We start from the raw sequence: 15,882 nt of genomic DNA on the forward strand, positions 1-15,882 counted from the left end.
AAAAAAAAAAAAAAAAAAAAACACAAACTACGAGTAAGTATCCTAACACGACAAGCTCAGCTGGTCTGTTCGTGACGTCATTCTCCATTTAACAGACCTAGCAACAGACTCTCAACCATGTTACATGTTATTTCGGAAGATTACTGATTGACCGTGTGTATCAATAAATGGAATTTGGTCCGGGTGCGGTCAAATAGTAAATTGGTGTACTATTTTTATTTTACCGCACCCGGACCAAATTCTATTCATATGTTATATCGTTTTAACTTGTTAAAAGAAGGAAATATTTCTCCATTTAATAGGGGCATTCATGATGTTGTGTTAAATGTTATAACTATAAGATTGTGAGCAACCCTATTTGAAGTCATGTTAAACGTTAAATGCATAAGAGCCCCTAGCGGATTTTCTCAGCAACTTGTTGTATAAGCCTTTATGTTTATAACCTTCCTTCCAGACCCTCATGTTATTGTTTACTTCAGTTTTGATTTAAGTAATTAATTACAACATGCCTAGAGTGAGTGAAAAGTGGAATTTGTGTGAAAGTTTAGCTTATGAAATGAAATGAAAAAATAACTTTATTCTGGGACATATGTCCCCTAAGAATAATTACATGGTTCATATAGTGAGATTTTTATCTGGCGAGCGTTTACAAATTTTCAGATAGTAGAAAAAAATTACATTGTTTTTTTTCTCAAATGTATCATTAAAATTATCCATTCTGGTTTAATAACAGGAATATGAATACCGCAAACACACGAAAGAACTGAGCTGTCACAACAACAAAAATGGCGGCGATCTCAACTGGTCTATTGTGTGACGTCATTCTCCATTTAACAGACCAAGTAACAGACTCTCAGCCATGTTAAATGTTATTTCGTTTTACCACGGTAAAAGAGGGCAATTTTTTTCGATTTAACATGAGTTTATCCATTTAACACGCTTTAACATGTTAAACCAAAGATCATGAATACCCTAATATATGTTTTTGCATTTAACACGCTTTAATATGTTAAAATAAATTTCATGAATACCTCTCATAAATATTGGGTCATTTCATATGAAATTTCCGTTTTTATAATTTTAGAATATCAAAGTGGATTTATGTTGTTTACTATGTTTATGATTACAGATTATAATGAGCCGTTACTAACCCTCGCTTATCTGATAATATTTTCTATCATTCCGATTGATTGCATGTTGTTTAGTATGCCATCAAATATGACAAATGAAACACGCGATTTTCGATTTTTTTTTGTTTAAATTTGGACATTTGGTATCCCACGCTTCAAGAAACTTACCACGGCCTTCGAGGAAGGATGCTGTAATAACATTTTTTTGGTACTGCTACTGATTTGGAAAACCGGCCCAGAGGATGACCTCTACCAGCAAATGACGACTATGAACTTAGGCTTACTGTAGAAGAAAACTCTTAACAAACAGTTAAAGGACAGCTCAACTGAATACAAGTGAATTGACAGTTTCTCGACACTTAAAGACCATTCGTAAAGTAAGAAAATGTAGAATCTATAGGTACCTCATGAACTTAGCAAGCGGCAGAAGCTGAAACGTGAGGAGACGTGCGTTTCACTGCTTATTAAGAAAAAACAGGTGTGATGAAAAGTGAATTGCATCTGACAAGAAGCCTGGGTCAGGTCGGTAGTTAAATATCGACGAAAAACCGGATCACACGCGTTGCAAAAAAAGTAGAAGTGGTCGGGGGGGAGGGGAATTACGGTCAGCAAACAAACAAAAAATTATTTTTTAAATAAGTAAATTTTATCCAATTTCAGTCTCAAAAAAATTTATAATTCTTTATAAATCTGACGTTTCGGCCAATTCGGCCATCTTCAACACCAATCTTAATATAATTTTAGAACCACAAAAATATTTAAAAAACTTTATACAGGCTATTCTGACGAGGTCATTAATTTCAGTCTACAATTACCCTACCTATAATAAACGCCAAGTACTAATCCTTCCCTCGTTTAAATCCCTTATGTTTAACTACCTTTTGCTTCACCAATCTGACCCATTTTTATAATATTACAGATATTTTGGAATTAACATTTTTTTTTTTAGTCAGTTAGTTTTTAATTAAGCTAGTTTTTTCTCTCTGTATATAAGTTATAATTAAGTATGGCCACACTGTTTTATGGCCAATTAATGTTATTATAAAATTAAAATTACCTTTGTAATTGTTCTAAAAGGACCAAGTCCCATAATAATAAACTATTTTTCATTTCATTTTGTCTATTTTTCAGATTAAACTAAAAGTATTAATTTTTAATTTAATGTGAAGAATTGACAAAATAGGGTAAGAATCGACAAAATATAAGATGTGGTTCTAAAATTATATTAAGTTGTCGGATTTATAAAGAAAAATTGGATAAAATTTATTTAATTTAAACAATAATAACCAATTTCAATAAATCGTAAAGATTATAAATATAAAAAATTATTTATTCGTTCCGAAGTTTAAACCTGAATTTCAGGTCTTATTCAGGGAGTAAAGGCAGAGAGAAGTTCTTGCTAAATTCCCTTAGTCTTAATTATAACTTATATACAGAGAAAAAAATTATATACTGACTAAAAAAAAAGTTAATTACAAAGTATCTATAATATTATAATAATGGGTCAGATTGGTGAAGCAAAAGGTAGTTAAATGTAAGGGATTTAAACGAGAGAAGGGTTGGTACATGACGTACGTTAGAAGTAGGGTAATTGTGGACTGAAATGACAGGCAGAATAGCCTGTATAAAGTTTTTTTTTTTAAATTTATGTGGTTCTAAAACTGTATTAAGATTGTCGTTGAGGGTGGCCGAATAGGCCGATACGTCAGATTTTTGAAGTAATATAAATTGTTTTGAGACTGAAATTGGATAAAAACTGAAACCTCGCCAAGAATAAATAATTTTTTGTTTATTTGTGTATATTTGCTGACTGCACTTCCCCTCCCCCCCCCCCCACGACCATATTCTCCGTGTATTACTTTTTCATGCATATTATTTACAGAAGTGAAACCATCACAAGAACATCGTACTGCAGTAATATTGAGATTATGCATCAAAACCAGCTAGCATTGGTTAATGAAAAGGGAGTGAGTGAGAGTAAGACACGACTGTGAAGAAACTAAACGAGCTGTGTTACGAAGTCCATCCACACCCACCTTATTCGCTAGACATATCCCCAACAAATTTCCATCTGTTGAGAAATTTTGATACGCCACTATCCGAGCAAAGCAGGGATATGATGAAGTCACATTTTTTAAGACCGATTTCAAATGAATTTAAAAAAAATCTTCAGTTATATGATCAGGTTATCTTGTCTTATTTTTCCTAAATCATAGTTTTCTCATTACTTAATTTATTTATTTTCTCCTACTGCCGGTAAATCCTATGATCCGATTTAACAGGTTTTGATTGTACGCAGGTCATAATAGTACAAGAGCCGGGAAGAAAAAAAGGCAGTTATCTCACCCCAATTATTGATTACTTCAATAAAAACTATATATAATTACTAGGCAAAATTGATGAGTCTGGCAAGTATAGGTAGGGGGATTAAAAAATGGCGGCTGTTTCAAAACCTTAAAAAAACATTGATTTTTCATTCTGAGCTCTATATCTTAAAAACTACCAACAATACTACGAAATCTAAGAGAACATTATTTAAAGAACAGTAAATTTGCTGAAATATTAGCCCTAAAAGAGCTATTTACATCCAATAGTTCTCGAGATGTAGCTTTTTAAAAAGCAAATTTTCTTAAAAATCTACTGAAAGATTAGTAGTTAGTTAATTTATTTTGAGAAATCTATATCTCAGGAACTATGACTTACAGATGTCTATTAGCACTCAAATTAAAGATAGTTTAATGGACTATAAAGAAGTTTATTACCTTTACCTTCGTAGGAATAGTAGTTTTCATAATATTTCGTAGAATAAATTGATTTATAGTTGTTCGGACAATAAATTTGATTTATGAAAAACTTTATTTCAGAAACCATTGGACGTACTGATGTTTGCCAGCGCTCAAAGTAAAGCTAGTTAAATTTACTACAAAATAGTTAATCATGTTTATCTTTGTAGGAGTAGTAGTTTTTATGATATTTGACCAAATAAACTCACAAAATGTTAATTTCTAGTTGTTCGTATAAAATGTTGGATTTTTGAAAAAATATATTTCTGGACTCATAAGACGCACATATGTCTGCCAACACTCAAAGTAAAGGAAATTTAACTTACATATGAATATAAATTTGGCAAACGAAAATTTGTCCTAACAACTATAAATCAATTTATTTATAGCAAAGTTCATGTAAACTTGTAGGAGTATCTACGAAGATATAAATCATAAAATACTTTATAGCTCATTAAACTAGCTTTAATTTCAGTGCTAATAGACATCTGTACGTCAAACGGTTTTTGAGATATAAATTTTTCCAAATAAATTCACTAACTACTGACCTTTTAGTACGTCCCATACAACATTTTTATGAAATGTTGCTTTTAAAAAGCTATATCTCGAAAACTATTTAATGTAAATAACTCTATTAGGGCTCATATTTTAGCAAATTTACTCTTCTTTAAATGACGTTCTCTTAGTTTTTTTTTTGTGTTGTTCCTACTTTTTAAGATATAGAGATCCGAATGAAAAATTTGTTTTTTTTTATCACTTTGATACAGCCGCTCTATTTTATTCCCCCTACCTATACTTAGCAGAATCATCAATCTTGACTATTAATTATACATAGTTTTCATTAAAGTAATAAAAAATTGGGGTGAGATAACTGCCTTTTTTCTCCTCTTGGGCTCTTGTACTATAAGGTTTGATAAAATACATTCCTATCTATCGCTTGAATTGAGGAAATACCTTATCGCCCTCCACAAAGAACCTTGTAAGATACACAGACAATGATACATCGCAAGATTCTTCCGCGACGACTTTGAAATTTCTTACGAGTTTTGAAACGGCCGTCAAAAAATCAAAGAATTATTGTGTAATGTTTTCCATTTACAATGTCGCATAATCATTGCACATCAATGGGCCATTATTCTATTGTAGGCAACTAGTTCGTCTTGATAAGGACTCGATGAAACACTTTCATTCTGTATCGTGGCATTGTCAGATCTAAAAGGCATTCTCTGAATTATTTCTAATCAGTATATCGTAAATGTATTTATAATATTTTTTTGCGTTTCGACTGGAGTTCAGTTCTCTTAACTGAGAAAGTAGTCTGGTTTACATCTTTTCGATTGTGTATTTTTTAAATACATTATATTATTTATTCAAATAAGAAATAAATAATCAACTTAGATTATCAACTGTTCTACTTACTAAGGTTCAGATGGGACGATAGGAAATACAATAGAATAGGCTACGAGAAATTCTTTTACTATTCAAAAGATAAAAAAATAGTCAACAAATGTCTTGATAGTCAATACACAGTTAAGCTGGATGGACATCTCTGCCACCACCAAATCCAAAATGTCTAAACCTGCCTCTACACATTTGCCAAACAATGGCAATTTCAGGTCTCTTCACTCCTGTCTTGTGGTTATTTATTTTGGGTGATACGAGTTGTCCTGTATTTGATCATCTACACGTTTGTGTTCAGTTATCATGATTTAACAGATAAATATTTGTGCTATCTGTGTTTTAATTAATTACAGAATTTCTCCAATATTTGGATTCAATAATTAACTCTTGTTTAAGATTGTATATTTCAAAATTCTATCGATTCGATGTAATAACATTGTTTCAAATTGTGCAGCAGTTTATTTTTAATTTAACATGGCACAAATATATGTTCATAAAGACATTATATGCCTAAGTAATTAAATGAAGAAATTTCTGATAAAAATTCTAGAACGAAGTTTGAATTTCTTTGTTATGTAGTATTATTTATATGAATATTTATCATCTTCAACATACATCGCTGATATTTAAGTTTTCTTTCATTTCCCCTATCTTTACTTTTTTCCCTTTTATGATGAAAATAGATGAAATCGAATATGATAGAAAAAAAAATTCAAAAGAATAAAACAAGCATGTAGATACTGATGTTTGTTGTTTCCTTAATTACCAAGCATTTGTACATCTTGGATTTGCTGCAGGAGGCAAACTTTTGAACCAGCATAACACCTTTACACGAAAAAGTTTGATTTACTTGAGCTTCAGCAAATTTAATCAATTTATAAAATGGATCGATTGAATCTCCAACCAGGCAACTTAAAAATGTCCAGTTAAACAACAAGAAATATACCATTTTTTAAAATCAATAATTCAGACCATAACTTCATTAGAGTTCATTAATCATAACTAAATCTATGTGAAGAGAGATAAGTTAAAAAAAATTGACAAAAACAGAATTTAAAAGCTTGGAATTTAGTTCTGTTAAATTTTGTCAGTGCTTCATAGACTAGGAAAAAATATATACAGTTACATTTTTTATTGCTAAAAGGAATAAGTTTTCTTGAGAAAAATGACATATTTCAACGCCCTTGGGAAGGGGCATAGGCACTCTTAAATATTTCCCATTAAATATTGCAACAATTTGGCCAAATCACATCGAACATTGATTATATCAATAAATGGTTTCTCTTCAGAGTTTACTACAAAGAGAGCAACATGCACAAATCATTTTGTAAGTTCACATAGGAACCAATGATAACATGTTGCTGAATTGAGATACGTTTAACCTTTTGTTTAAGACCTAGATTAAATTGAAAGAAGTAAAATTTAACCATAAAACCATATTTTTTCTTGCTATCACTTCTTAGTTTATTATTTTGGAAAAACTTCTTCTAATTTTATTTTTTTTTTAGTTAACGTTGACCTATGGTTGGAAAATCAATTGATAATGTCAAAGAATAGTTTGGAAAAAGCTAAGAACAGTATTGAAAGGTACTGCTCAATCAGATCTGTCTGCCCTGAATGGTTTTCTGGAAGTGAGCTAATAAATGATGTTTTCCGGCTAACTTATGATGTACTGTAAGTATATTAAAATAATTGTTTAAAATTAATCAAAAGTAATTCAGATCATTTAACTTTGGATAGCTAACTTCATTTATTTTTATTCAAGTTGTTCATCAAATTGATTTTTAAAAATATGCTTTTATCTTCGATATTATAAGTCAGTGAATAAGTTGGCATTTAAAACAATTTGAAGGCTATGGAGGAGGGGGGTTGAGGATAAGTGATCTTAACTATCATGCTCTGCAAATAAAGGAAGTTATGTACTAATTTTTTAAACTTTGCATATATTAGTCATTGTTACGATATCTTGTTAAAAATAAAGTGAAGTTATTTAGTTTTTTTATTGTATAATAATTTCAATAATCCTTTGTTCTACCCATGATTCTATCAAAGATACAACAAACTAGTGACAAGGTGATGAATTCATAAGATAGACGATGGAGGAAGGACAAACTAAATCTGATTTCCATTATTTTTTGGGCCAAGGTCAATTATATTAAACATAAAGCGGAGTTATATAGTTTCTTACTAAACTGTTATTTCAAAAAAAGCATTGTTTTAACTCTTATATTGTCAGTGCTCAGTGGGTGTTTGGTTTTATATACAATTTAATTTTAATAAGATGCAATTAAATAAAGTCCTCCAAAATAAATTATTATAAAAATCAATTTTAAGCTTTTAATTAAAATTTTTGCAAAAATATGGCTGGTACTTTCTACCACTTTATTGTATTATACCAATGGTTAATTTCTTAATTATTGTCATGCTATTGTAATCTGTGTAAGCTTATTAGTTGTAAATTGTATTTTTTTTTTCAGAAAATCTTAAAACAAAATTTTGGCATTTCTGATTTTTCCCCTAAAGCCTTTATTCATTGAAATGAAAATGAAAATCCAAACCTCCTGAAAAATATTTTGTAGAAAAACTTCATTTCTTTTCAGAAATTTATTTTATACCATTTATCCACTTCTTTATACTTGGTAAAATCTGAACAACGTAAATAAAAATATTTACAATGAACATACATTTACAATCAAGAAAGTTCACATAGCACTTTAATAAAAGAAGTTTTACACATTTACATACAAAAAATTCAATATTTAAACATATATACACCCACTTCCCTAATTTATTCATCTAAGATGTTTTTCGAGATTAAGCCAAAATTTCTTAGTTATTGTTCTTATTTTTTTCTCTTACCTTAATTTGTGGACATATCTTATTTTAAATTGAAAATCATTTTTGTTTATTCCAAAATGAATATAAGTTCTATTTTTTTGTTTTTTTATTTAAAAGCTTATGTTTTTATTTGTTATTAGTGCTGTTTTCTAACAATGTTTTGCCTAAAACAGTTTTTACAATTGAAGACCATTTTTATTTCAACTGATTATTAAAATTTAAATGTTATTTATAAATTACTTTTAAAATTACACTTCCCTTCTTTTGTCCACTTTTATATCCAAATTTCAGTTCACAGAGCACTGAATTGTAATTACTTTGGGGATTTGTTTAATACTACTATTAATCTATGTTGAGTATTCACTCAAATTTTTTCCCTTACTAATTACTATTGTTCTAAAAATCTATTTTATTTATTTTGTCCATTTAATGCAGTCCAATTCCTCTTGTAAGTTTTAAAATTAACTATATATTGTATATTTTTGGTTATATAAATAGATCCTAAATATTTTCTAATTCTTACATTCTCTGCTTTGATTAAAATTTTAAATTCTTGAAAATTAAACTCATGGTTATTTTCTATGCTGTATTTTGCTAATATTGTGGCATTAATATCTTTTTTAAATGAATCAACATAGAACAAATTCTAAAAGTATTATTTTATAACATTGTTTGCAGTTTATTTTATAGATAACATATTGCCTATTTTATTTTTGTATTTTATCTTTCATATCTGAAATAAAACCCTTCACCCCTAGGATTGTAGGATTACAACTGATTATTTATATTTAAAGTATTGTTTATAGTTATACATAGTCGAAAATATAAGGAACAGTTGTTACTACCAAAGCTGAGCTATGTAAAATGTTGATATAAAATTTAATTGCTCATCATTTGCAGATCTCTTTCATACTTACCTGGGCTTACACCAAGACTTCATAAAGTTTGTATTGCACGACTAGAAGATACAGATAGTGAGAAATTTAATTTTGATATAATTTGGAAACGATGCCTCATGGCAATGGAATATTTTCTTCTTAAAGGTCAGGACTTTACCGGATTTCACATTATTTTCGACTTTACCGGTTTAAAATTGTCTCATCTGGCCAGGTTTCAAGTTTCTTCTCTAAGGATGATGTCTTATTCAATGGTAATTTATATTTTTATTTATTTTAAAAACTTGAAAATTTTTGAAATTTAATTAATTTATAAGATTGTATATTATTTTTAAAGGTTTGACCAGTTAGACATTCACTATACATGTAACAAATTCAATTTACCTGAATTAATTTCATCTCATTCTAACCTGAGCTTTAAAATATTTATCATTTTAATCATATTTATCATAATTTATCATTGGCTAATTACCTTCTCAGACTGATTTAGGCTTATAGTACACATATATTCAGATATACCAAAAATTAACTTACTGAAACTTCAACAATTTTAAATACTGAGACTGATCTAAACCGCTCCCCCTAACATTACTAACAATAACTTAAAAACTACATAATTACAACTATTAATTATTAATCAATTAAGTAAACTATTAGTTAATGACTCTCAACGGAGGACTAGAGCCATAAAAAACAAAACAAACAAAAACCAGATATTTCGGCAAAATAGAATGTTTAGGTTAGCTATAATTTATATATAATTTAGTTAAACATTATTTGTTTTTGCAATTAGCTGATAAAATAAAGATTAGTTAAAAAAAAAATACACATTTAGAAATTAAGGTATTATTCATGAAGAAAAAAACAATTTTGTACCACTTAAATAATTATAATAAAGTTAAATTTAAATAATTTTAGTTTAGGATGGAGATTTGATAAATTATGTTTAGAAAAACTTTTATGATGATTTATTTTATATTTTTATTATAGATTCAAATGATATATTACTGTTTACAGAAAAAATACTCCTCAATAAATAACTGTAATTTATGAATACTTTATTTCTTCAAAAATAATTTAATTTTTTTTTTAATCTCAACTTACATGTTTGAATTATTTATACATCTATTCATTTTGAAAAAAAAAATTAAGCTGAAGAATCATCTTGCTTACTTTTAATGTTAGGACCTCATTAGAGGGAGAATTTCTTTATATTATTAAACATTTTGATTAATTTTTAATTTAATTAAATTTTTTTCAGAAAGCTTATCCTGTGAGTTTTACAGCTGTAAACTTTGTTAATCATCCAAATTTTGTAGATAAATTTGTAGCTGTGTTGAAACCATTCATTTCTGCTAAGCTTCATTCACGGGTATGTTATAATTGGGTTTTTTTCAGAAGTATTTATATCATAATATATTATACATTTGAATGGTTAGGTTAATCTGAATATTATATTATTCATATTTAATATGAAATAGAATAAGAATATAAATGGAGGGCTAAGGGCAAGAATATGACAAGCTACTGGATATACACTGTTTAGTAGAACAGTTTGGAAAAATTATACAATAGGAATTGTTAATGTTTAATATAGTTTATATTCCATAATATTATATGTAAATATGATGGAATTATGGTGTCAGACAAACTTTTAGTGAGAAACTGGAGCCAGGAAAAAAAAAAAAAAAATTAAACGAGAGTTATTATGATATATTAGTTTTATTTTATGAATAAATAATGGTATCTATTACTACTTGAATATTTTTATTATAACTACTAGTCTGTATAATAAAAATATTCAGTTTAAAACAATCTTGTAATTCTGTTTTCTGAGTTAGATAATCAATTTTACTATTATTTTCTACAATATGTCATTAGTAATTTTTTTTCTCTAATAAGCTGAACAAAAAAAACATACTTTTTATTTTTTTAATTTGTTTCAATAATCTTCAATAAAATTTTATGGAAATATTTTAAACATTTTTATATTTTTGAATAAAAACATGTTTTATATATACATCATGCTATATCTAAAAATTGGAAGAAGATAGTCCGGGTGGTGGTCAATAAAGGTAACAAAATAGGAAAAGGAAACTATTTATTGCTAACCAATGTTTCGCCCCACTTGTCATGGCAGATAAGAGTGACGTTCTACTGCCAACATCTCAGTTGGAGATGTTGGCGGCAGAACGTCATTCTTATCAGGCCTGACGAAGCCCTGCAAAGTGGAGCGAAAGATTGGTTAACAGTAAATAGTTTCGTTTTACTATTTTGATACCATTATTGACCACCACCCAGACTATCTTCCTCCAATATATCTAAAAATACCACATTTTTTTTTCTATTTCAGATAACTTGCGTAAAAGACATAAGTGAACTCAAAGAGCTACTAGGACCAGATGTTCAACTACCATCAGATTATGGCGGTGAAGGATTAAGCCAATGTGAATATAATGGTTAGTATTTTAAGAAAGTTTTAGAAAAATCTAAGACAAAATAATTGATCATTCGAAAATTATTTTTAGAACCTACTCAGTATTTTTTTACTCAGTAAAATTTCATCGAAATAATTCTCAAGTAAGATTAATTAAACTAAATTAATTAAACTAAAAAAATTCCCTTCTCAAGCTCTTTTTGTTAAGTTATTTTCGAGCCAAGCAATATGAATTTTAAATGATCAAGTGACTCTTTTGAGGAATAATCATTTAATCCCTACATTAGAATAATTCTGAAACGAGGAAAATTAGAATATACACCTTAAATGTTGAGCATGAATGTCAAAGAAAAAATTATACAAAAAAAAAAAAAATGGGTTTAGCAACAAAATTTTACTATACATATTTCTGCTATTAATTAAATTAGTTTTACAGAATCAAATGACTTATACAATAGGTATTATATATTTTGAATTTCTACAAAAATATTATGAACACTTTCATAGGAATTAGATTATCCGATATTGAAACTTTTTAAAAATTTCACAGTGATTATGATAATTTGCCTATAGATTAGAAAGTTAAAAATGTCCTTTATACATGTGCACTTTTATTTAAAAACAAAAATGTTATTGCCTACTGTTTTATAATTTTATAAAAAAAAGTAAATTTAATTTTTTTTTTCTATGGCATTTTGGATTACTGGCGTGTTTGGAGAACCGAAGTTCAGATAACAAAGATTACAATATGATTGAATAAATGTGTTTTTGAGATTTTTACAACAATTATAGTTTCAATCCACACACTACTTTACTCGACATAAACTGTGGAGAGATAGACAATAGGAAAATTTATTATTATAATAATAAAAACATATAATATACCTCTTAACATCTTACCTGCTATGAAAATGAAAATCTGTACCACTCCCAACTAAGGGTAGGGTACCCACTTTATAGAGGCTGGATAAACCCTGGAGGACTCCTGAGCCGATAGGGTTGACTAACAGCTGCAGTAACAGAATAAATGATTATCTGCCACGGTCGGATTCAAACTCGGGTTCTGGGAGTTAGTAGCATAGTGCCTTACTCATTGAGCTACCCCACCCATCTTATCTGCTATAGAAATTATTAAAAAATCAGCTCACTAATTTTTTTAAAAATAAAATTATTATCATAACAAAATTTGTGTCATTATCCCAGTTTGAGGGAACTATATTCATTAACTTAGAAAGATAGAGTATTTATTGTAATATAAGATGTTTTTTACTATTGTTTTGTTCTAGAAATAATGAAGAATAAACTCCTAAGCATAAAAGACTACATTCTTGAATGTGATAAATTGAGATGTGATGACAGCAAACGCCTTACAAAAGACGTAACAAACACAACTGATAGTGGTTTGCCTGGCTCTTTCCGAAAACTATGTTTAGATTAAATTAAGTATTCAACTTTTTTTGGTACCAAATACTAGGAAATCCTATATTTGCATAACTTAAAGTGATCATATGATTTTGTTTATTTAGATTTTATTTAAATATTGTTCTCTATATATGTGAATTTTATTATAAATTATATTTATGGATTATATTATATATTTTACACAACATTATAGCTTGTTTATTTACGTTAATTATGAATGTATAAAATTATTTAATTATGCAATGTATTACGTTATGTAATTTTTATATTTCAATGTAAATAAAAACTATTTTTTTTTTCAAATCATTTATTATTACCTACAGCTAATATTTTCAAACATTCTCAATTTGTGTTGCTTTCTGCTGAGTTTTTTTTTTTATTTATTCATTGAAATTCACAACTCTATTAAATAAATAAACTATAAGTAAACATGTTCCAAGTTACATTACAATGACATGATGTAGTTTTGTAGAGAATCTACCCATTGGCAGAACTCCAATAATATTTCTAGAAATTATCATATAAATTCTCTGGATTATCGAAATAAGTGGGTTTGGATGATTGGGGAGTTGATCATGGAAGGATTAATAACTGGTTCTGGGCGAATTGGCAAGATATGGAACATTGACGTCCTTATGTATGATTTTTTTTGTAACAAATTAGGAGCATTAGGGATTTTATGAAGAATTTTGGATTGTATGGGCTGGATATTAGAGGAATTTGATAGTTTGGTGGAGCCACAAAATTTACCTCCCGAAGTCCAGATAGGCCTTATTATAGTCATGTTAATGAGACTATATAATTAATTGGAGGTTTGGACCATTTGTCTAGTAAATGTAATAGTCGGAATCACTGAGCATGTTGCTGTCTTTTCAGTCTTGTGTGAGGATTCCAAGTTAGCGGAATGTCCAGATGTAGTCCTAGGCAGTAGATCTGTTAGACAGGGCTGAGTTGAGTATTAATGAAGGATACTGTAGGGCAAGAAGTCTATTGTTCTAGAAGTCTAAGGTTTATGATAATTTGATGGGATTTATTGGAATTTATTTTAATCCTCCAGTTTTTAAAGCATTCTTTCAGGGCTATGATGTCGGGTTGGAGAATTAAGATCCTATTTATGGGTCATTATTTGCTCATAGCATACAAGTGTCTGAGATAATTTTTTTTAAAAATAATTATTTATTTTAATTCATTACTTATTCTATTCTGTAGCACTATTTTATACCAGACATTATATAATTTTCACCATTATCTTGTTTGATTTTTTCATTTTCAATTTTTTTTATCGTGAAATTCAAGAAATCAATGATTATTCCATGAACTATCATTTTGAAAATCTTGAATATAAAAGAGATAAATATTTCCTTGATTCCATTATATCAAACAAAATTATTTTTTTATATCTATATAAATAAGTACAGTGTGTTAAGAGTAAACAAATGTGTGGTATTTAGAAATCATGATATGTATGTCTTTTTTACCAGAATTCAGTAACTGATGCAGTAACTAACCTTTCACAATGCAAATTAGAGGGAAAAAAATGATTTCAGTGTATAGTGCAACTAAGATGAGCTTGCCTGTGAGTAAAGGGAGCAGAGAAATCGCCTGGAACATTCCCCCGCCAACTCTCCACTATTAAAACAACCACTTCTGACTGTACGGAGCATGCATAGTACGTATTTTCTCTCCTAAATCCTGTACTCCACATACGTACAGTTCTGGGTGGCCAGAAGTGATTGTTGGAACAGATCTACTAAGTTGACTGGTCTGTCTTTCCTAACCTTTCCTTTCCTCTCCTCAACCTATTTATGCAACTTTACAAATAGAAATTCCTCTTATCAATTTTTTCAAAACTGTTTTTCATTTATATTGCAAGATTATAAGTTTAACATGTCAAGTAAATAGGTAAATGGAGGGTGTGCGAGTGAGAGAAATGGTGGAGGTGTGCGAGTCCTCTTCTCCTACAGACAAACTTACCTTGGATGGATTATACATGTGAAGAGTAGAATGGAGGTTCTAAAATTTTCTTCACCTAATGAAAGAAACAATTCTTATGAATTTTTTGGTTAAAATAAAAAATGTATTTGTTCATAAAAATAAAATTATGAACAAATATATTTGATGATTGTACTAAAATTATAAATTTTAAAAGGAAAATGAGAGAAGTATATTAAAATTAAGTTCTGAATAAGAGAAAACAAATTTTTCTTTGTGTGTTTGCATGTATTGGAAGATAAATTCTTGTATTTTATTACTTACTAGAATTTATGTTTTATATTTTGAACTTATAATTGCAATCTGTTTACACGTGGTGGAAATATCAGTTGTTTAATTTTCAAAATGACAAGATTTTGGGAAAATAAACAGTATTCAAAAATATACAATAATATTTTTGATAACAATAATATTTATTTAAATTCCATAAATAAGATGAAGAAACCAACACATGCTTAAGACTGATTGTCCTTTTATAGTAAGATTAATAATCATATAAATCATTATTTTACTTAGTTCACCGGCTCTCAATTTCTAAAAAGAAATAAAATTCTTTTAACATAATTATAAATTATTTAATTGAGTAAGAAGTGCTTATAAATTAACAGATGAAAAAATCAAAGTTCAAAATTACTTTTTTCTGCTTTTTATAAACATAAAGCTATGAATATTAGCATTTTTTTTTCATTAATATATTATTTTCTTTACAATGATAGGACTCATATTTGTTTAAATACAGAATAAATAAAAAAAAAAAATGTTCCATTTTAAACATGCCTAATTATTCAGATCTTGAGTTCTTAGAACTGACAAATGGTTAAGAGCAAGTGTTGGCTAAAACAAAATTATATATTGTAATAAAGAAAACTTTATAAATTGGAAAATTTAAAAATATTGGTGGACGTTTATTGGCACTTCGTTCCTCATTACAAAACACAATATTTGTCATTTAAAAATGGGATCATAAGATTCGTAAGTTTTTA

At 28.3% G+C, this 15,882-nt stretch overlaps 1 protein-coding gene across 2 annotated transcripts in view; it reads left to right on the forward strand.

Annotated features, from left to right (window-relative positions):
• LOC106689486 (retinol-binding protein pinta) overlaps positions 1–13,206 on the forward strand; it is a 45,203-nt gene extending 31,997 nt beyond the window's left edge. For both annotated transcript variants that reach the window (XM_014434461.2, XM_014434460.2), the window contains exons 3-7: positions 6,823–6,988; positions 9,053–9,302; positions 10,310–10,420; positions 11,402–11,507; positions 12,772–13,206. In XM_014434461.2, the coding sequence (XP_014289947.1) occupies positions 6,823–6,988; positions 9,053–9,302; positions 10,310–10,420; positions 11,402–11,507; positions 12,772–12,923 (785 nt within the window). In that variant the 3' untranslated portion in view covers positions 12,924–13,206. The remainder of the gene's footprint in view (positions 1–6,822; positions 6,989–9,052; positions 9,303–10,309; positions 10,421–11,401; positions 11,508–12,771) is intronic.
• The last annotated feature ends 2,676 nt before the right edge of the window (positions 13,207–15,882 follow it).

The sequence above is a fragment of the Halyomorpha halys genome, unplaced genomic scaffold (assembly GCF_000696795.3).
Source record: "Halyomorpha halys isolate HHAL.00 unplaced genomic scaffold, Hhal_1.1 Scaffold1375.1, whole genome shotgun sequence".
NCBI classification, from domain to species: Eukaryota; Metazoa; Arthropoda; class Insecta; order Hemiptera; family Pentatomidae; genus Halyomorpha; species Halyomorpha halys.